Source organism: Balaenoptera musculus, chromosome 1 (genome assembly GCF_009873245.2).
Source record: "Balaenoptera musculus isolate JJ_BM4_2016_0621 chromosome 1, mBalMus1.pri.v3, whole genome shotgun sequence".
NCBI classification, from domain to species: Eukaryota; Metazoa; Chordata; class Mammalia; order Artiodactyla; family Balaenopteridae; genus Balaenoptera; species Balaenoptera musculus.
In genome coordinates, this window is record NC_045785.1 from 81,735,225 (window position 1) to 81,758,508 (window position 23,284).

Here is a 23,284-nt window from a genome sequence, read left to right on the forward strand (position 1 = left end):
GTAATACCAAGTTTCCTGTTCTTGCCTGGCTGGCTCCTGCTTGTTAGTCAGATCTCAGGTTCTCCAGCCAGCCGGCTAACACAGATGTCTTGACACTCACTACCACATCACATATTTTAATTATTTGCATTGCGCACATAGCTACCTGATGTTTTTGTTGTGTGGTTATTTTTTAACTTCATTTATTCTCTATCCATCAGTGCCCCTCCCCCAAACAACATGCAAATTCTATGACAGCAGAGAGATATAGTCACTGCTACAAACCCAGTGCTTACCTGATACATAGCAGGTAATACCCTTGTTGACTATAACCTATAGAAATCAGGAACAAAATTGACGCTAATTTTAAGACTCTAATCTTTAATCGAGTAGTTTTTTCTTTCTTTTTTTTTTTACTAAAATAAACTGTTGCTATTATACAAGATTTTCTGGAAAAAAATGTGCCATTATATCTTTAGCCCTCTGAAGTTATTTACGCCAATTCTCTTGCCTTATTTTACTGAAATAACTTATTAATTATGCAATGCTTAAACAGACATTGCAGCCATGAAGATAAACAGGGTAGGTAAATATTCAAATGATAGATAGTTAAAATTCATATCAGGACTTTTACTTCAAGATGGTAGATTGAGGATATATATTTACTACTTAAAGCTTGCAAAACCACACTGAAAGAAGGGAGACAAAAGAAGCAATGAAAGTTTAATATCAAAAGGAAGGGTAAGTAGGGGGGTTCACCAGTGGATGAAAGATCCAACAAATTTCTAGAATTCAAAAAGCAGATGGAATTGTGTTGACGGATGAGATGGGCAAAGAAAGCCACAGCCCAGAATACTCCACAAAGCAACCTAAAGGAGCTGGAAACCAAACTGCTTGTTGGAATGCTAGAAGGAATCTAGAGAGCCAATCTGCCCTGGAACACCTGATGGCTCTGGGCTCTGGGCCAGAGGTACGAGGGAGGGCAGGAGTGAGAAGTGGGGCTGAAGACAGTGGGGATACTTGAAGGTCTGTACCTGGAACTGTGCTGGTTGGCACCTCCATCTGCTTCCCCCACCCCCATGCAGATCACAGGCAGCCTGGCATTAACCCACAGTTGAAAAACCAGATAGCTGAAGGAACAAACAACCTGGGGAAAGCCAAGGCTTCTAATGGTAGTACAGTCTGCCCGGGATAAAGCACTCCTCTGACACGGGGCCCCCAGAGCCTGAGCACAGGCTCACCCCAGAGCAAGAAGGCCAGCCAACGCACCCCACCTACACAGAGGGCACAGTCAGCCATCCACTCAGGTGATAGGTCTAGGGGGAAAAGAGACCCACTTTTCAAATAGCAGAGGAAATCCACACCAGTTTCTCATCCCTGCTTTCTAAACTATGAATAGACGACCAAGGCACATGGAAAAATCCAGCAGCATGAAAAAGAAGAGCTAAGAAAAATATATAGAAAAAGGAATCCTGAGGGGAACAAATATAATTAAGGGACATAAGAAAATAAAATATATATTTTTAAAAAACTACTATAATCAAAAGATTCCAGAGGGTATTACATGCATATAAACTAGGAATAGGAAACCACACACACAGAAAAGGAACAAAGAACTTAACAGAAGTCTTTTAAATTAAATTTAAAAGTCAGAATTTGAAGAGTGATTAGAAAAGGAAAAAATCAACAGATGAACTGGAAAATAAAACTGAGAAACTCAGAATGAGAGTGTATGGATAAAAAGATGGAAAATAATAAAGAAACTGTGAGAGATACAAAGAGCCAATACAAGAGGTACAACATTTGACTAATAAGAGGCCCCCAAAAGAGGGAACAGAAAAAAGAGAAGGGAGAAGCTATTAATTAATAGAATTCCCCAGAGTTGAAGAAACACCCAAGTCTTAAGATTGAAAGGGCTGGGGGCTTCCCTGGTGGCGCAGTGGTTAAGAATCCACCTGCCAATGGAGGGGACATGGGTTTGAGCCCTGGCCCAGGAAGATCCCACATGCCGCGGAGCAACTAAGCCCGTGCGCCACAACTACTAAGCCTGCACTCTAGAGCCCGTGAGCCACAACTACTGAGCCCGCATGCCGCAACTAATGAAGCCCACGCACCTAGAGCCCGTGCTCCACAAGAGAAGCCGCCACAATGAGAAGCCCGTGCGCCGCAACGTAGAGTAGCTCCCGCTCGCCGCAACTAGAGAAACCCCATGTACAGCAACAAAGACCCAACGCAGCCGAAGATAATAAATAAATAAAATAAATTAAAAAAAAAAAATTGAAAGGGCTGAGTGCTTAATACAATCAACTGATAAAAGACCCACATTTATACATTTCCTCATGGAATTCCAAAACAAATATAAAAAGGAGACACTGAACAGGAAAAACAGGTCACCCACCAAGGACTGACAATCAAACTGGCTTCTTGTCAGCAACAGAGGATGTTAGAAGACAATGTCTTCACGGTTTTAAAGAAAATTATTTTCAGCCCAGAATTCTGCACCTAACCTAACTACAAACAAAGGTACAATAAAGACAGTTTTAGACATGACTCAGAAAGTTTACTTCCCACACATCCTTTCTAAAGAACTTATTTCAGGATATACCCCAGTAAAATTATGGCATAAATCAGAACAGTGGAAGACCCAGGATCCTAAGAACAGTGATTCTAACATAGAAGAATGGATGAAAACCCTTGGAAGACAGCTGTGCAGTATGAAGCATTTGGTCATGAAGGGGGATTCCACAGAATATGGAAAAAGTGAGGCTATGGTAAAGGCATATTATGCCAAAAAAAAAAAAAAAAAAAGCAATTAGCAACTCCCTGAAAATTAAAAAGAAAGAAAAAGACAAATGTCACAAAAAAGCTGCATTTCAAGTAAGCACACTTACATATCCTAATTATAAGGAACTGGAATATGAGAAAAGGGGATGTAGTTGTTATTGATCTTACAGTCTTGAGAGCCAAGGGGTCATGACCCCGGCCCTGGAGAAAATGTAATCCCAGCACACAAATTGGCTCTGCACTAAATATAGAATGATATTTTAGGGGGTACTAAAAATAGAGAGGCCCTTCATCTTAGGCCAGAATTAACTTTGATGTGGTTGGTCTCAAGATGTAAATTTCAGGACCCTAAGAGAAAGACTGGCCAAAACTGCTTTACTCTCATTTTATTTTCTATAATTGTGGCATCAAATGATAGCCAGTTCCTACCTGCAGTGCCTTCCTCGAAGATGAAAGTTGTTTTCATTATTCAAATGGTCTAGGACTCCAAAACTAGCTCAGTTCACTTGGATTTGAGGGGCAGATAACATAATAAATGTCTGCTTCCTAGAGCTGAGCATAACCAGGTAACCATTCCATAGAAGACAGTATATTGACTGCTCAGGGGAGAAACTGTGGCTCAGAGTGATCTCAAATCATAACTCTGTTACTTCACTACAGATCCCAAAGGCTAGGCTTTAAATTATGATTCTTTAGTAGGAATATTAAAAGGCAAGCAAGCATGATTTCTAAGCAAAAAGAAACTTTCTATAGAGAATGTGCAAATATCACATGTTCTCTTCCCTATAGGCAAAAATATGGTTTAGCTTCTGGAAAGGGACAAATCCTTGGAGTAATTTGCTTAATAACAAAAGGCATTTGTCCCAGTAATTCTACCCACTTTCCTGACAAGGAGAAAATAACTTCATGCTGCAGTCAATGGATCTCAGGTTTACAAGGGAGATTTTTCCTTTATGGAAGAATTAACAAGTCATAATAATATAATACTGTTTATAGTTTTCATCTTTTACAGTCAACTTATTTGGAGATTTGGTTATTGTCACAGGACAAAATATAAAAGTTATCAACTTTGACAATGTAAAAGTGTTGCTGGACTTCCCTGGTGGCGCAGTGGTTAAGTATCCACCTGCCAATGCAGGCGACACAGGTTTGATCCCTGCTCTGGGAAGATCCCACATGCTGCGGAGCAACTAAGCCCGTGCGCCACAACTACTGAGCCTGCGCTCTAGAGCCCGCGAGCCACATCTACTGAGCCCGCGTGCCACAACTACAGAAGCCCGCACACCTAGAGCCTGTGCTCCGCAATAAGAGAAGCCACCTCCATGAGAAGCCCACGCATTGCAATGAAAAGTGGCCCCCGCTCTCTGCAACTAGAGAAAACCCGCACGCAGCAATGAAGACCCAACACAGCCAAAAAAAAAAAAAAAAAGTGTTGCTGACAGAAACTGGGAAAACCAGATGAAAAACAGAACATGTTCTAATGTCCCTTCTTAAAAAGGGAGGAGTAGACAGACAAAAGTGGATGAAATTAGAAAGAGTTGTTATTATCTGAAGTTACTAAGTTAAGCAACAGAAGAAGTAAAATTTAAAACAAACACTGGAAGAGAATGAGATGACCGTAGTGTAAGCAAGCTAAATACTCCTTAAAAGTAGAAAGTCAATAGATATAGCTAAAGTTGATAAATCAAGAAACAGAGGTGAAAGTCTATTGTTTAGAGCAGCAGCCCCAAATCATTTTTTATTGTACAATCCTCTCAGGGAAAATATTTTAGAGCACAAATCCCTAACATTTGTATATTTACTTATTTATACTCTATATAAAATTATGATTATATTAACCTATTATTTGTATACTGTGACTCACACAGTAATAGAAATTAAAAGTATATAAGAATAATTTTGAATTCTTTTTATTGTGGGGGGGAAATTTTTATTGTGGGGGGGGAATGCTTATTATAATAATGAACCGAAAACAAAAAATCATCAGCTATTCTGACAAAAACATTTTAAGATATAAAAAGTATATGAGAATAAATACAATTTCAAATAATTTCTTCCAGTACCCAAATTCAGCATCATATGCACCTCCCAGGGTGTGTGCAGTTCCCTTTAGACACACAGCTCTAGAAGTTAGAGGTTTAGCCACCGGGAAATCCAAAAAGATAAGTGATTCAAAGAGGCTACCTTTCGGGAGCAAAGCTGGGGGTAAGGAGAAGTGGAAGGGGAGACTTATGATTTGCATCATAAGCTCACCTATACTATTTTACTTATTGCATACACATTTTCTTTCATATAAGTAATTAGTTAATCTGATCAACTCCATAAAACTCTATGTCTGGATTCAGTCCTTCAACAAACATTTATTGAACATCTGCTTTGGGCTAGGCACAGGGGATAAAGAGAGGAAACTGACATCTTGGCTGTCAGGGAGATCACAGTCTGGGGCTCAGAAGAAAGATATGAAAATCACTGATGACAATTCAATATCATAATTGCTGTAAGAGAAGTGTGTGCCAGATATCATGTACCCACAGTGTGGGGCACAAAAGAGGTACACTAATACCATGTGGGATGTTAGGGAGGAATTGCTGAAAGGTCACTTCCTCTCTGAGTTGAAACCTAAAGAACAAGTAGAAAACTGAGAATAAACCAGGTAAAGAGGGATGCAGGGAAATGGGGGAAGGGCATTCTAGGGCAAAGAGGAAATGGTGGGGTAGAGAGGTTGACATGTGAGAGAGAAGCACAGTGTGTTGGGAAACTGGAAGTTTTTCAGAATTGCTAGAGCAAACAGTGCATGAGATGGTAGTGGCAGGAATGAAACAGCAAGATAGGAAGGGACCAGAAACAAAGAGCCATGCTCAGAACTCTGCTTAGTCTACTGAAGACAATGGTAAGCCACTGAAGGATTTCACTGGTAGGGAGGGAGATTAGATCAGATTGGCGTTTTGGGAAAGACTGCTCTGGAAGTAATGTGGAGGGTGGATCTGAAAGCGGTAAATGAGGAAGGGCTTTCTGGAGGCTATTACAGTGGGCCTCATGAGACAAAAGGAGAGAATCACAGTACCAGCAGGAGACAAACGGCCAATAGGTACATGAAAAGGTGCTCACTATCACTAATCATCAGAGAAATGCAAATCAAAATCACAATGAGCTATCACTTCACACCTGTTAGAATGGCTATATCAAAAAGACAAGAGACAACTATGTTGGCCAGGATGTGGAGAAAAGGGAACCCTAGTGCACTACTGATGGGAATGTAAGTTGGTTCAGCCACTATGGAAAACAGTATGGAGATTCTGCAAAGAATAAAAAATAGAACTACCATATGATCCAGCATTCCTACTTCTGGGTATATAACCAAAGGAAGTGAAAATAGGATCTCAAAGAGATAGCTGCATTCCCATGGTCACTGCAGCATTATTCACAATAGCCAAGACATGGAAACAACCTAAGAGTCCAAAGTGTCCACTGGAAGATGAATGGATAAAGAAAATGTGGCATATACATACACCATGTATACATACATGTATACATGTATACATACAGCCATGAGAAAGAAGTAAATACTACCATTTGCAACAAAATAGATGGACCTTGAAGGCATTATGCTAAGTGAAATAAGCCAGACAGAAAGAAAAATACTACATGGTATATCATTTATATGCAGAATCTAAAAATTTTTTAAAAAGTCAAAGTCTTAGAGAGTAGAAAAATGGCTACCAGAGGCTGGGAGGTGGGGAAAACAGGGAGAGGCCAATAAAAGGCCAGTAAAACCTTACAGCTGCACAATGAATAAGGTCTGAGGATCTAATGTAAAACATGGTGACTATAGTTGATAACACTGTATTTTTTTTTTTAAAGATGATGCAATCAAAAGTTATTTAGGAGATGCACTAGTGGAATTGCTGAGGGATTAAACATGAGGGTAAGAGAGGGAGAGTCTAGAAGGACTTGGGTATATTTATCTCTTGAGTAACTGGAGAGTATCACTAACTGAAATAGGGAAAGAAGCAATTTGGGGGCAGGACTTTAGCTTTGGACATGTTGAATACGAAGTGCTATCTAGAGGTAGATATCAAATAAGCAGCTAGATGCAAATCTGAAGTTCTGGGTGGGGAGGTTTGGGCTGGTGATACAGAGTTGAGACCCATTAGTATTTGGGTTGTAGTGGAAGCCACGTGAAGAGATGCAATTACCCAAGGAGACTACAAAGTGAGAAGTAGAGAAGCTTGGAGTCCTGAGGAAAGCAGGGGGCAAAGGAAGATGAGATTGAAAGGAAAGTGGAATAAAGGATAGAATAAGAATAAAGGAAGGTCAGAGGAGCAAAGAAGTAGTGAGTGACCAAAGAAGAGTAGCTGAAATGACAGAACATGTGATCCTGACTGAATAGGGAAAAGAGGGAAGCCAGAGGAGGTTGGCAGATTGGAAGAAATGGGGGTGGCAAGAGCCTCAATTATAATGACAATGATGAGGAAGGATGATACGATGGTGCTGGTGGTAACAGTAAAGAGTAAGAATGTGAAAGAGACAGCAGTGTGTGCTTAGCGTGAGCTATTGGAGTTCAATATCTCAGAGTCATTACAGAATATTTTTGAATATATGTACTGTACTATATCATTTTGCACATCCTGAGTACTATATGCTTAGGATAAAGGACAAGACCAGAGTAATAAAACAGGCTCTGCCTTCACTGGATATGAATTTAGTTCTACTGGATCAGGTGTGACTGAAAAATCTTATAAGCTGGCACATTAAAACAAAACCAAGGGGCTTCCTTGGTGGCGCAGTGGTTGAGAACCTGCCTGCCGATGCAGGGGACACGGGTTCGAGTCCTGGTCTGGGAAGATCCCACATGCCGCGGAGCAACTAGGCCCGTGAGCCACAACTACTGAGCCTGCGCGTCTGGAGCCTGTGCTCCGCAACAAGAGAGGCCGCAACAGTGAGAGGCCTGCGCACCGCGATGAAGAGTGGCCCCCACTTGCCGCAACTAGAGAAAGCCCTCACACAGAAACGAAGACCCAACACAGCCAAAAATAAATAAATAAATAAAAATTTAAAAAAAAAAAAAAAAAAAAAAAACAAAACCAAGGGCTTCCCTGGTGGCGCAGTGGTTGAGAATCTGCCTGCCAATGCAGGGGACACAGGTTCAAGCCCTGGTCTGGGAAGATCCTGCATGCCGCGGAGCAACTAAGCCCGTGTGCCACAACTACTGAGCCTGCGCGTCTGGAGCCTGTGCTCCGCAACAAGAGAGGCCGCGATAGTGAGAGGCCCACGCACCGCGATGAAGAGTGGCCCCCGCTCGCCGCAACTAGAGAAAACCCTCGCACAGAAACGAAGACCCAACACAGCCAAAAATAAATAAATAAATAAATTAAAAAAAAAAAAAAAAAAATTAAAAATGCTTATATAGCACTTTAAAAAAAAATAAAAAAAATAAAAAAAAAAACAAAACCAAGCATTGTCTTCTTTAAGGGGTAAAGAACAGTATTAATTACAGTAATAAACAGAAAGAAATAGGTTACATTTTAAAGAACCTTTTCTTAGAGTTCATAAAGTGATACTTTTCCACTTTTACTTCAGTTTGTACAAGGATACAAAAGATTCAAGAACAGTATCTATTGTAAAAACAAGTATCACCACATGTGGTTGTTCAGCAGCTATTTATTCGTACTTTCCTTCCTTTAATAAGTATGCAAGATTCCTCTCATAGTAACTGCTGGAATGATAAATACAATGATAACTCTCTTATAAAATCTCTTCTTTGGCAATATCTTAAAACCTAATAGTAATGGGGGAAAAAACAAAATATTTTAGGAAATGATTGATTTTTTTAAACTGTCAGAATTTTCAGTTGTATTCTTTCTGGGGTAGACAGAATTCTAAAGCTGTCTCCCAACATTCCCACTCCCTGGTTATTTAATCAAACACTAATCTAGATGCTGCTGTGAAGAGACTTAAAATAGAGATATTATCTTGGATTATGCAGGTGGACCCAATGTAATCATATGAACCCTTAAAAGCAGAAGAGGAAGGAGTCAGAGAGATGAGGCAGAGAAAGGTAGAAAAGGGCTGAGGCAGAAGAAGTCAGAGACACTGGAAACATTCGAAGGACTCCACCCACTGTTACTGGCTTTGACGATGGAGAAAAGAAGCCACGAACCCAGAAATGGAGGCAGCCTCTAGAAGCTGAGAACAACCCCCAGACAACAGCCAGCAAGGAAATGGAGCCTTCAGTCCTACTACAGCAGGGAACTGAATTCTGAAAGCAATCTGAAAGAGCCTGGAAATCAATTCATTCCCAGAGTTCCAGCAAGAAACTCAACCCTACTGATGCCTCGATTTTCAACCTTGTGAAACCTGGAGCAGAGAACCAGCTGGGCCATACCGTCCTGGGATTTCTAACCTTCAGAAGTGTGAGATACGGGTACAAATAAATGTGTGTTTTTTTTTTTTTTTTTTTTTTAAATAAATTTATTTATTTATTTACTTATTTTTGGCTGCCTTGGGTCTTCGTTGCTGCACGCGGGCTCTCTCTAGTTGCAGAGAGCGGGGGGTTACTCTTTGTTGCGGTTGTTACGGAGCTCGGGTTCTAGGTGTGCGGGCTCAGTAGTTGTGGCGCACGGGCTTAGTTGCTCCGCGGCATGTGGGATCTTCCCGGACCAGGGCTCGAACCCGTGTCCCCTGCCTTGGCAGGCGGATTCTTAACCACTGTGCCACCAGGGAAGCCCAATGTGTGTTGTTTTAAGCTGCTGAATCTGTGGCAATTTGTTATAGGACCACTGGGAAACTAACAATGCTTTCTTTAATCCCTGACTTCAAACATGCTCTATCAAATCTCATTTTCTTAACCCTTAATGTAACTTTGGACAGAGTTCATTCATTTCTAGTCAGACTCAGTTATTGTGAAGTCCAGCCTAATTTATTCTCTCCCAACCTTTTCTTTTGAAAATGTTTAAATCTACAGAAAATTTAGAGGAATAGTGCAATTAATACCCTTATGCTGTATGCCTATATTAATCAATTGCTAACATTGTCCTACATTTGTTTGCTTTCTCACTTTCTCTAAATGTATTTAAATATCTCTCCCTCTTCCTCTTTCTCCTTCTTAGGAAAGAAAAGGGAGTTCTGTTTACAATAACCCATAACCCTGTTGAATAAACATCATTTTGAAACAATAAATCAAGAAGAAACTTTTTCTAAAGAAGACATGAAAATGGCTAAACAAGCACACGAAAAGATGCTCAACATCACTAATCATCAGGGAAATGCAAATCCAAACCACGAGATATTACCTCACACTCGTTAGGATGGCCACTAAACAAACACAAACCCAAAAAACAGAAAATAACAAGTGCTGACAAGGATGTGGAAAAACTGAAGCCCTTGTGCATTGTTGATGGGAATATAAAATGATATAGCCACTGTGGAAAACAGTACAGAGGTTCCTCAAAAAATTAAAAATAGAAGTACCCTATAATGTGGCAATCCCACTTCTGGGGTGTATACACAAAATAATTGAAAGCAGGATCTCAAAGAGATACTAGAACTCCCATGTTCACTGCAGCATTATTCATAATAGCCAAGAGGTGGAAGCAACCTAAATGTCCATCGACTGATAAATGGTATACACATACAGTGGAATATTAGTCCACCTTTAAAAAGAAAGAAATCTGTCATACACTACAAGATGGATGAATCTTGAGGATATTATGCTAAGTAAAATAAGCCAGTCACAAAAAAAACCAAATACTGCATGATTCTGGGGCTTCCCTGGTGGTGCAGTGGTTAAGAATCTGCCTGCCAATGCAGGGGACAGGGGTTCAAGCCCTGGTCCGGGAAGATCCTACATGCCGCGGAGCAGCTAAGCCCGTGCGCCACAACTACTGAACCTGAGCTCTAGAGGCCGCAAGCCATAACTCCTGAAGCCTGGTGCCTAGAGCCCATGCTCTGCAACAAGAGAAGCCACCGCAGTGAGAAGCCCGCGCACCGCAACGAAGAGTAGCCCCCGCTCACTGCAACTAGAGAAAGCCCGCACACAGCAACAAAGACCCAACGCAGCCAAAAATAAATAAATAAAATAAACAATAATAAAATTTAAAAAAAGATACTGCATGATTCTACTTACATGAGTTATCTAAAGAAGTCAAACACATGGAAACAGAAAGTATAATAGAATGTGGTCACCAGGCTGGTGAGGAGGGGAAAATGAGGAGCTGTTGTGCAATGGGTACAGTTTCAGTTCTGCAAGATGAAAAAGTTCTACAGATCTGTTGCCAAAAATGCACATATGTTAACAGTCCTATACTGTACACTTAAAAATGGTTAAGATGGTAAACTTTATACTGTGTGTTTTGGCCACAGTAAAAAACAAAACAAAGGAAAAAAAAAACATACCCACAACATCATGATCATACCTAAAAAGATAATTATTTAATTTCATTAAATAGTCATCAAAAAAATCCCCTACTATTTCTAAAGAAAAATTCATCCACTAATATTTTGGGTTTTTAAAACATGTTCATTTTATAGTATCCTGGGTTTTCTAAACTCATATACTTTCTAGATTAAAGGGTTTTAAAGGAAGATTATTCACAAAATATTTGAATGTCTAGAAATAGATACGTTAAGAATGTGAGACATTTATCTTTTCAATCAATGTAAAAAGATGGTATTTAACAGAATAGTATAGTATTGTTTTTCAAAGTAACTTTAAAAAATGAAAACATTAAAATGAAAACCTCTAAAAAAAGAAAACTTCTATAAAGAATACAAAACAACATTAAGATGAAAAACTGAGGCACTGAGAAGATGACAATGAAGAAACTTTTTTACTATATGCTACAGCCTGAAAGTGTGTGAGGATGAAGTCTGCCTGAGAATTCACCATTTCTTTGAGTTTCTAACAGGGGTAGAAAAGCAACTTATGGTAATATCAAAAGGCTGCATTATAATTCTATGCTTGAATTTAAGACACATTATGGGATACAGATGCTCCCTGTGTATTCACAAGTCTCAGAAAGCTAATCATCATTCTGGAGATATAGTTCCAGGCAAAGGCACAAGTGTAACTCTGAACAGCAGGTATAATAAAGCTATATTATTAAACCATGCTACCTATAGTCCTTCTCCCTTTGGAGAATAGGAAACAACTACTTGCTCTTACTATCCTTAGATTTAGAATAATCCTGTGAGCTGAAAATGAGCAAAAAGCCGTATTAGTCTTACTACCATATTTGTCAACATTATCACTATTACCAGCTAATCCGTATCAGTAACCCTATCTGGCACTAAATCCTGCAAAATATCCACATGAAGTCATAACCAAACTATCTACAGTAGTCATATTTGAAGACTAGTACTAATGTAAGTCAAAGAGCCAGGCAAGTATCAGAAATGTTAAAACAAGTGCCAACACCCTGATTAGAACATGCCATCTATCCATCCATTCATGACAGCCCTACTGAACACATATTGAAACTGTTAGTCATTTTTAAGAGGATGCCTTAAGAAATCTAAAACTTTTGCGATTTAAAGGACTTGAAAAATCTTCAGAAGTACCCAAGTATCTCAGACTTCAAATTCCATTAGAGTTGCACCAGCTTTTTATATGTAACAGGGCATGCAGGCAGAATAACTGGAATGGAAAATGTGTCTAATCTAAGTATAGAGAATTAGCTTAAATTGTCTTAACTTTCATTCTTCCAGGACTTAATGATAGTGAGAAGGAAGAAGGTATTAAAAAGTAAAACCAATGAATTACAGGGCTGCTGTGTTATCAGTCCCACTCAGACTGAGTAAACGCTAAACCAAGTGATTCCTAATTTGTAGAAAACACGATGCTAAAAACAGACAAACGCAAGTGTCATTCTGGGTCACCATGCAGGCCACAAGGAGTATCATCACAATGATGTGTGGAAGAAAAACACTGCCTAAAAATGGTCCAAACTGGTTAACACACCTACAGATTCTGTTCTCAGAGGCAGGATTCTACTCCGTTCAATGTGCCACAACATTTAGCTAGTCCAGGAAGTACTATTTCCCAGGTTAAGTTTTCAACAAAATAGCTAGGAAGGACAACCGCAAGTTAGTGTGCTCTGAGAATACTGCCTGGCCATGAGCTGCCTGTTGCTCAGGTAAATGCTTGTGAGCTATCACAATCCCTCCTGGCTCACAGAGAGGCCGCAAAGGCAAACAGTGTGCCTGCACCAGTCCTCTGGATGAGGTACTCCCTGCACCAAAAAGCTGGCATTGGTGGAATCTACAACAAGAGGCAGAGAGAAGGACCACATGAATGGGATAAACTCAGTTTCTTTTCTTTCTTTTTTTTTTACAGCTTTATTGAGATATAATTCACAACCATACAGTTTATTCATTTAAAGTACACAATTCAATGGTTCTTAGTATATTCACAGAGTTGTACAAAGCATCAATTTTAGAACACTTCCATTACCACAAAAAGAAATCTCATATCCATTTCCCCCCAACCCTCCCAGCCCTAGGCAACAACTAATCTATTCTCTGTCTTTATAGATCTGCCTTTTCTGGACACTTCATATAAATGGAACCATAGAATATGTGATCTTTTGTGAGTGGCTTCTTTCATACAGTGTTTTCAAGGTTCATCCATGTTATAGCACTTATCAATTCTTCATTCTTCTTTATTGTTGAATAACATTCTACTACATGGACACACCACATCAGTTCTTTTCTTCACAAGCAGTAGAATCTCTTTTGCTATATAAACAAAACTACAAAAAGTACTTAGGTCCCCACATTAGTCCATAAATGCCTATTTAAGCCATATTACAGCTGAAAACTTATCATAATTGCGTAATACTACGGTTTCTAGAAACATTATCAATCACCACAGTGATATCTGGATTAAAGAAATACTGAGAACGAAGCTCCTTTATAATTAAGTTAATTGTTTACATTTTTTCCCTGTAAATTGCAGTAGGAAGAGGAACTTGCAAGCCCTAAGGCCCGAACACCTCAGGACAAAACTACTTTTTTGACTCCACCCACTTGAAGATGAACAGCAAAACGGCAAGTATACAAAGCTGGTGTCTGCAACTTCCCTCTCTTCTTGCTGGCCCTTCATCTCTTCCCCCTATCTTTGACATTCAATTCCTTCGGTACTCTTCACCCCTCCCCCTAGTTCCAAACAAAACAAGAACTTTTATATCTGTTGACTAATTACAGCCTCACTTTAAATTAAAATATTACATTTACATGAAAATGTTAATTAAACCAGACATTTTCTAAGACATTCTCCCAAAACCTGAAATGAGAATTCGTTTCCCTGCAAAGAACTTCCGGTAGGAACAAGCTGATAAGCGGAGAGTTTTTTGCTTTGTTTTTACCAAGAGACCCTCTCAAATCATAGTAAACCCACCCCATGGCAAATTGAATTTAGTCAGTCCTCTCAGGGTAATGCATATCTAGGAGGAGAGTGAGAGAAAATAAGGAACTGTTATTAATTTTGTTAGGCGTGATAATGGTATTATGTCTAAAGATATCCTTATCTGTTAGAAATTCATACTGAGGTATTTGGATGAAATGATGTGATACCTGAAATTTGCTTCAAAATACTTTAGTTGGAAAGAGGACATGGGGGAGGGGAGATGAAACAAAATACTGATAATTGTTGAGGGCAAGTGATAAGGTACATGAGAGTTCATTATTCTTTTCTGCTTTATGTATGTATAAAAATTTCCGGGGCTTCCCTGGTGGCGCAGTGGTTGAGAGTCTGCCTGCTAATGCAGGGGACACGGGTTCGAGCCCTGGTCTGGGAAGATCCCACATGCCACGGAGTGGCTGGGCCCGTGAGCCACAACTACTGAGCCTGCGCGTCTGGAGCCTGTGCCCCGCAACGGGAGGGGCCGCGATAGTGAAAGGCCCGCGCACCGCGATGAAGAGCGGTCCCCGCACCGCAATGAAGAGTGGCCCCCGCTTGCCGCAACTGGAGAAAGCCCTCGCACGAACCGAAGACCCAACACAGCCAAAATAAATAAATAAATAAATAAATAAATAAATAAAGTAGCTATAAAACGCAGCTTTAAAAAAAAAAAAAAATTTCCATAGTAAAATACTTTTAAAAAGAGAGAAACTGTTCTGTTCCTGTCACGCAGTCTTTTGTTCCTTCACTTTTCCTTCATAGCACTTACTGTTGTCACTATATATTTCTTTTTTTAAGTTAAATTTTTTTTTTAATTTATTTATTTATTTATTTTTGGCTGTGTTGGGTCTTCGTTGCTGCACGTGGGCTTTCTCTAGTTGCAGTGAACGGGGGCTACTCTTTGTTGAGGTGCGCAGGCTTCTCATTGCAGTGGCTTGTTGTGGAGCACGGGCTCTAGGCATGCGGGCTTCCGTAGTTTGGCACACGGGCTCACTAGCTGTGGTTTGCGGGCTCTAGAGCGCCGGCTCAGTAGTTGTGACGACGCACGGGCTTAGTTGCTCCGCGGCATGTGGGATCTTCCCAGACCAGGGCTCGAACCCGTGTCCCCAGCATTGGCAGGCAGATTCTTAACCACTGCGCCACCAGGGGAGCCCTAAATTAATTTTTATTGGCGTCTAGTTGCTTTACAATGTTGTGTTAACTTCTACTGCACAGCAAAAGGAACCAGCCATACATATACATATATCCCCTCCCTTTTGTGTTTCCCTCCCATTTAGGACACCACAGTGCATTAAGTAGAGATCCCTGTGCTATACAGTATGTTCCGCTCAGTTGTCTATTTTATACGTAGTATCAATAGTGTGTATGCGTCATCCCTGTCTCCCAATTCCTCCCACCCCACCCCCTTCCCCCTTGGTATCCAGACATTTGTTCTCTACGTCTGTGTCTCTATTTCTGCTTTGCAAATAAGGCCATCTATACCATTTTTCTAGATTCCACATATATGTGTTAAAATACGATATTTATTTTTGTCTTTCTGACTTACTTCACTCTGTATGACAGTCTCTAGGTCCATCCATGTCTCTACAAATGACCCAATTTTGTTCCTTGTTATGGCTGAGTAATATTCCATTGTATATATGTGCCACATCTTCTTTACCCATTCCTCTGTTGATGGGCATTTAGGTTGTTTCCATGTCCTAGCTATTTAAATAGTGCTGCAATGAACATTTTGGTACATGACTCTTTTTGAATTATGGTTTTCTCTGGGTATATGCCCAGTAGTGGGGTTGCTGGGTCATGTGGTAGTTCTATTATTAGTTTTTTAAGGAACTTTCATACTGTTCTCCATAGTGGCTGTATCAATTTACATTCTCACCAACACTGAAAGAGGGTTCCCTTTTCTCCACACCCCCTCCAGCATTTATTGTTTGTGGATTTTTTGATGATGGCCATTCTGACCGGTGTGAGGTGATACCTCATGTCACTATATATTTCTAAGATTATTTGATTAATGTTTGTCTCCCTGACTAGACTTTAAGCTGCATGAGAACCACAAAGGTGTTCTGTTTAGCTCCTGTAGAATCCCTACCACCTCACAGAGTTTCTGGCATGTGAGAGGCATCAACAAATATTTATTAAGTAAATAATGGAGTCAATAAAATTAAGTCATATCATGCCCCCAGATCAATAAATACTCAATAAATAAAAAGGGGGATGGTAGAAAGTCAGGGACCTTTGGTTGAAGGAATTTAACATATTTACCTATATGTATTTACCATTTAAGTTCATATGCTTCTCTATTAAAAAATGTAGTAAAGGTGTCACAAAATAGATTTAACTTCATCTAGCTAATCCTCACTACATTCATGTGATTACTCAGCTAAGAACTACACTCTCCACTTCACGATATGGAAACTATGGAACTGAAAAGTTGTGAAATTTTTTCAAGGGCATAATGAACCAGATGCACAAATGAACAAAACTCAGCTCTGTCCTCATGCCTCATGCTGTTCCCAAAGGAACATGGTTTTATTCTCAAGAAAAAGAAAACAATAAAAATATAAAAATAGGAGTACTGTATATGTTAATTCAACTTTCAGTGGCTGAGAAACTAAGTAGCTAGCTGTATAACAGTCTTAGATGAAAATATTTTATTTTGACTTCACCCAAAACAATTTCAAGGTTGAAGCACCTAATGGTAGAGGAAGTATTAAAAACATAAGGTGAGGCATTTAGGCAATAGAGAACAGAAGAAGGCATGACACGAATAATTTGAAGGCCTTTTTGTAAAAGCTGGTTAAATTGAAACAGTATGGTGAGGGACAACTAACAAGAAAATTCATAAAGAAATTCATAAAGAGAATAAATACTAATGCCAAGACAATGTTTAAAACACCAGCGTACCAGGTTCCCAAGTTTTAAATTTATTTATCTCAAATATAATACTATAATCAATAAAGGTTTCTACTTAATCATTATTTTATATAGAAATAGCCTACTAAAATACCACTATGCCCCCAAATCCTTTTGAAATGCTTAAAACCTGAGTTTACCTTAATTTGGTAATAGATAATGATGCACACATTCAGGAAGGCAGAAATACCAAATGTTTCCCATTAACAGAAGCATAACTATTTGTAAAACTAATCTTAACTCAGCCAATCTGAAAGCTCTTGTACTATGGTGCCAAAAAAACTGTCAGAACCACACCTGTGGAGAACACTGAGAACCAAATGAGTCAAAGTCTAAAAGTCTGCCACGAAATCGAAAAAATAAATAAATAAATAGCTAGACAGTTTTAGTTAAGAAAAAACATTTAAAATATCTCAATAAACTTATTTTGAGGATAGAGTCTGGAAAGGTTTTTTTTTTTTTTTCCTCTTACATAAAGGGTTACAAAGAGGTAGCTGGCCTGGGTTGAATTCTAGACGGGGTTGCTCTACTGTTACTCAAGGCACAGTTACTACTGGTGGAGCTGCTACAAAGACTCAGAACGTTCCGTTTTACTCCTATACTCTTCATATCATGGGCTGTCAATCATGCTTCCAACTTGCAGTACATCACTCATTGCAGAGTAATGATTCACACATGCAATTTCCAAACAAAAATGTGAGACTTACTTGCCCCATGACGGTTTCTTCTCAACTTTTAAAATATTTGATAAAAGCACCAGCTGAGCACGAATTCCCATCCCAAAATAATCTATCAATAGCTTTAAGCCTTTTAAGGTAAGCGGTAAAGGAATACTGTCCTCTGAATGCAGAGGCCACTGCAGACCCACGCGAGGCATTGAGTTGTAGTTGTTTTTCCACTGGGGTGATGGATTTGCGCTCAGCTACTCACGGTGTCTACTAGGTCCCCCTGGTGACCAATAGTACATGAAGACAGTAGTAGGGTTCGAAGACACAGACTGGCAGCGGAGCAGAGGGTGGAACGGGAAATCATGAAAAATTAACACGCCAACAGTACACATGACATGACTGAGAATTACGTTTGCATTGTTGGGGTATCTGAGATCGGCCAAGACACTGTCCCCTTCCTTTTAAAACGCAAACATCCATCCGCCTCGCTTGGGCTTCCGAGCCCTACCTCCCATTTAAATCACGGGTGTGACGGAGAGACCGAACCAAGGCGTTCAGCCCGAGGCACATGCCGCTTCTCCAGGGTTTGGGGAAAACACTGACGTGACAAATTACCATAATTTTCTAAAATATGGAGGAATGACACACCACCTTTCCTACCACCTACTGAAGACTCAGGACAGAGTCGAGAACAGCCTTCCTGAGGGGCCCACCACGGAGGGGGGAAGAGAGCACCGGACCAGGGAGAAGACGGCGGCACGTCCCGAGCCCAGACTGCGGAGCCCCGAACGCGAGGGGCGTAGGGTCGCACCCGGGTCACGTCCCGGGGCTCTCGGGATGCGAGGGGCGCGAGGGCGAGCCCGGGCCGGCCGACATGCGGGGGGCGGCGGGACAGCGGCTGGGGCTGCGGCGCCCGGGCGGCGGGGGAGGGCGCGCCGCCAGGTGCCGGACAGCAGGGGGCAGCGGGGTTCGGGCGGGCGCGGGACCCAGGGAGGGAGGAGGGAGGCGGGCGAGTCCCGCGCAGCGAGAGGGCGCGCGCCGGGCTCGCCGCCGGCCTACCTGGAGGTAACAGGGTTTCCTTAGCCAGGCCCCCGGACAGAGACTCCTCGCCATGGTAATCACACATCGCCCCGCCGCGCCGCAGTCAGAGGCGGACCCGAGCGCTGGCGACCCGGCTCCCCGCCTTCCCCCGCCCCCAGCTCGGCCGGGCCCGCCCACTCCTCCGCCCCCGCGGCGGCGCGCGCCGCGCTTCTCCCGGCCTCGCTGCGGTGACTGCAGCCGGCGGCCCGAGGCCTGGCCTCCTGCTCTGCTCGCCGGGCTGCCGCGGCTGTCAGAGCCGCCGCCGTCTCCGGCATAAAGGGGAGTCGCGCCTCGCCTTGGCCGACACAAATCCAAATGCGCCTCGCGCTTAAAGGGGAGGCGTGCGGAGGAGGGGTGGGGCGCCGCGGAAGCGGGGGTGTCGCACCCTCGGACCCGGGAGGGGCTGGCCGGGCAGGGTGAGGGCTTGCGCCCCGCAGACGGGAGAGCCTAGCGCTCAGACGACGCCGACCTAAGTGCCTGCTCCGGGCTCCCCGCTCCCAGCGTTGCGCGTTCCGCCACCCCGCCCGGAGGGTCTGACGCTCCCTTTGGACTCTGCTCCTTCAGGCCGGACGTGTCTGGGCGGGTTGCGTGGAAATTCAAGGGAAGCTTGGGGATCCTTCCCGGGGGACCGGCTTTTTCTCCTTGGAGCACGGTGGTCCGTTTGGCCGCAGGAGGTGCCGGCGGGCGCATCCCCTGAGCAAATGCAGACGGGGCTCTCCTCTGCTGAAGTCAACGTGCCCGCCAAATACAGTTCTCCTCTAACGGCCTTCAACTTTTTTCCTGAGTACTTTTTTAAAAGTCTGACCTTTTGGGTCTGTATTGTTTTCAGACAGCTTCAGAGTTTTCCTGGCCCCACCCAGGAACCCTGCGTCAAAAGAAAAAAAGAAAAATATTACTGAATTTAATACAGTACTGAAGACAGTAGACCTGGGACGTGGCATAGCTACTCAGTTAAGGCTACATAACACAGGGTGTGGTGTCTTTCTTTTGACAGTGAAGTCCAAATAAGGGAAAAAAACAGCCACCCTAGCGGGAGAACAGCTGTTGATCCTAGTAACTTGTAATGGAGGAAGATATGTTTTTGCTTCTTTTTACCCGGTATACCACCTTTTCACGTGACGCCAACAAAGCTTAGGTGGCCACTTAGAACTCATTCGGGCCTGTTGCTCTGACAAGAGTTTTCCCCAGAAGCAAACCTTTACTCGCTATTACTGTGGTTTTTACCTAAACTTTGTTCTAGTGCTTTCCGTTTATGAAGAGATGCTTTTTGTCTGCCCCTCCCCCAATCCAAGCACAGACACAGGTTTAAAACCTGTGTGGTATTTTATTACCACGTATAAAACTCAGAGGAAAACATAGGAAGAACACTCTCTGACATAAATCACAGCAAGATTTTTTTGATCCACCTCCTAGAGTAATGGAAATAAAAACAAAAATAAATGGGACTTAATGAAACTTAAAAGCTTTTGCACAGCAAAGGAAACTATAAACAAGATGAAAAGGCAACCCTCAGAATGGGAGAAAATATTTGCAAATGAACCAGTGGACAAAGGATTAATCTCCAAAATATATAAACAGCTCATTCAGCTCAATATTCAAAAAACAAACAACCCAATCCAAAAATGGGCAGAAGACCTAAATAGACATTTCTCCAAAGAAGACATACAGATGGCCAAGAAGCACATGAAAAGCTGCTCAACATCACTAATTATTAGAGAAATGCAAATCAAAACTACAATGAGGTATCACCTCACACTGGTTAGAATGGGCATCATCAGAAAATCTACAAACGACAAATGCTGGAGAGGGTGTGAAGAAAAGGGAACCCTCTTTCACCATTGGTGGGAATGTAAATTGATACAGCCACTATGGAGAACAGTATGGAGGTTCCTTAAAAAACTAAAAATAGAATTACCATATGACCCAGCAATCCCACTACTGGGCATATACCCAGAGAAAACCATAATTCAAAAAGACACATGCACCCCAATGTTCATTGCAGCACTATTTACAATAGCCAGGTCATGGAAGCAACCTAAATGCCCATCAACAGACGAATGGATAAAGAAGATGTGGTACATATATACAGTGGAATATTACTCAGCCATAAAAAGGAAAAAATTGGGTCATTTGTAGAAACGTGGATGGACCTAGAGACTCATACAGAGTGAAGTAAGTCAGAAAGAGAAAAACAAATATCATATATTAGTGCATATATGTGGAATCTAGAAAAATGGTACAGATGAACCAGTTTGCAAGGCAGATATAGAGACACAGATGCAGAGAACAAATGTATGTACACCAAGGGGGGAAAGCCGCAGGGGGGGTTGGGGGGGTGGTGTGATGAATTGGGCGATTGGGATTGACATGTATACACTGATGTGTATAAAATAAGTAACTAATAAGAACCTGCTGTATAAAAAATAAAAATTAAATTAAAAAAAAAACCTGTGTGGTATTTTATTGCTGGCAAATAAACTCGTTTTTCATTGATTTTCAGTTTGGATTAAGAGACTAAGGTAATTTCTAAGTATGATAAGTACTGGTTTAATTCGTTCTTTCATTCATTCAATAAATAAATATTAATTGAGCACCCAGACATTGTTCTAGTTGATTGGTTATATACCTGAGCAAAATACAAAAACCCCAGGGCTTGTGGATATTACATAAGTATAAGTAATAAATAATAAGTAATAAATGTAATAAACAAGAAATTCAAATAGGATAATCAAGCTGATAGGGGATATGTAACAAAGAAAACAAACCAATGGAGATGAGGAAGACTAAAGGTAGAGTTGCTCTGGGGAGAAAGATCAGGAATTCAGTTTTGGACTTTGTTACATTTGAGACATCTATTAGAAATTCAAGTGGAGATCTTGAGTAAGCAGTTGTACATATGAGTCCAGGGTTAAGAAGGGTGGTCCAAGCTAGGGATATATGAGAGATAGCAACATTTTTTTAAAGATGAGAGTAATGTTTTATTCGGTCCCCTTACTGAGGACTGCAGACCAGGAGACAGATAGCTCTGAGGAACTGTACCAAAGAGGTAAGGGAGGAGCCAAGATATATAGGAGTTGTTGCCAGTTCAGTAGTATGATCTAAAAGTCATCAGAAACTTATATTTGTCAAAAAAGTAGAGAGGTGTCAGCATTTAAATGATATTTAAAGCCACAAAACTAGACAAGATCACCAAGGGAGTGAGTATAAATAGAAGAGAAGCAAGGAGGAAACCTTGCAACTTCAAGGCAGGAGAGTGGATGAGCCAGCAAAGGAGGCTGAGAAGGAGCAGCCAGTGAAGTAGGTGGGCCGAGAGTGAGGTGCCTGGAAGCCAAGTGAATATAATGTTATCAAGAAGGTGTGAGTGCTCAGTATGTGAGTGAGGACTGAGAATTGACTATTGGATTTGGTACCATGGAGCCACTGGTAATATTTCAGCGGAGCAAAAGAGGGAAAACTTGATTGGAATGGGTTTAAGAAAAAAATAGGAGGAGAGGAATTGGAGATGGCTAATATTATAGGCAATTCTTTTGAGAAGTTCTCCTGCAAAGGGGAGCCCCAAAATGGTGGTGGGGAGCCCACTACCACAGTAACTGGTGGTGGAAGTGGAGCCAAAAGTGGGTTGGCCAAAAAATTGGGAGAAATATTTGTTTTTGATAAGAATGATCTAGAAGAGAAGGAAAATTTTACGAAGGGGCAAGAAGAGAGAATTGCTGGAGCAGTGTCCTTGAGAAGGAAAGAGTTTAGAATCTAGCACACAAATGAAAGGATTATCTATAGACAGGAGCACAGTCTGTTCATCTATGGAAACTGGCAGGCAGGTGGTAGAAGTGGCTGTGGGAATCTGAGGAAGTTCTCTTCTGATTGTTTCAGTTTTCTCAGAGACATAGGAAGTCAGGTCATCCGGGGGGAGGAGATTCAGAAGAGCAAGGGAAGGTGAGGAGAGAAGCGAAGGTGCGAAATAGTCATCCAGGAGAATGGAAAGATGAATAGACTAGGAAAAAAATATCATATGCTTGCTGAGTGTCATTAAGGGCCCACTTGAGTTCATGGTCATAAATTTAAGTGGGATAAGTCAGTGTGATTGTGCTTTTTTTCCTCCATCAATAATTGACTGCCAAGATGCAGGCTCAGAGTAGGCTTAGAATTCTATGTAATCAGGTTTTACCAAGGAAATAAGAGCAAGGAGAGAGGACCAAGGAAGTCAAGGATGTAAGTAAGGGAGTGATTATGATTCACCATGGAGTTTAAAATGAGGGAAGAGTAGATATGGAGAGATTAAGGACAGAAAAAGGTGGTAGGATCAGTGAATTGCCAGTCCTTGTGGGGTTGAGGAACTATAGGAGTCAGAGAACAAGGGGGAATGATCTGAAAAGGTAGGTATAACATAAAGGGTCTGGCTCCATTTTTGATACTCAATGACAGCTGTCAAGCCCCACCACTTCTCTTTTCCCTGTGCCCC

The 23,284-nt window shown here is 41.4% G+C and overlaps 1 protein-coding gene across 1 annotated transcript in view; it reads right to left on the reverse strand.

Annotated features, from left to right (window-relative positions):
* DIPK1A (divergent protein kinase domain 1A) overlaps positions 1 to 18,915 on the reverse strand; it is a 131,262-nt gene extending 112,347 nt beyond the window's left edge. The window contains exon 1 of the mRNA XM_036853191.1: positions 18,805 to 18,915. Within this exon, the coding sequence (XP_036709086.1) occupies positions 18,805 to 18,858 (54 nt within the window). The 5' untranslated portion in view covers positions 18,859 to 18,915. The remainder of the gene's footprint in view (positions 1 to 18,804) is intronic.
* Positions 18,916 to 23,284: the final 4,369 nt, after the last annotated feature.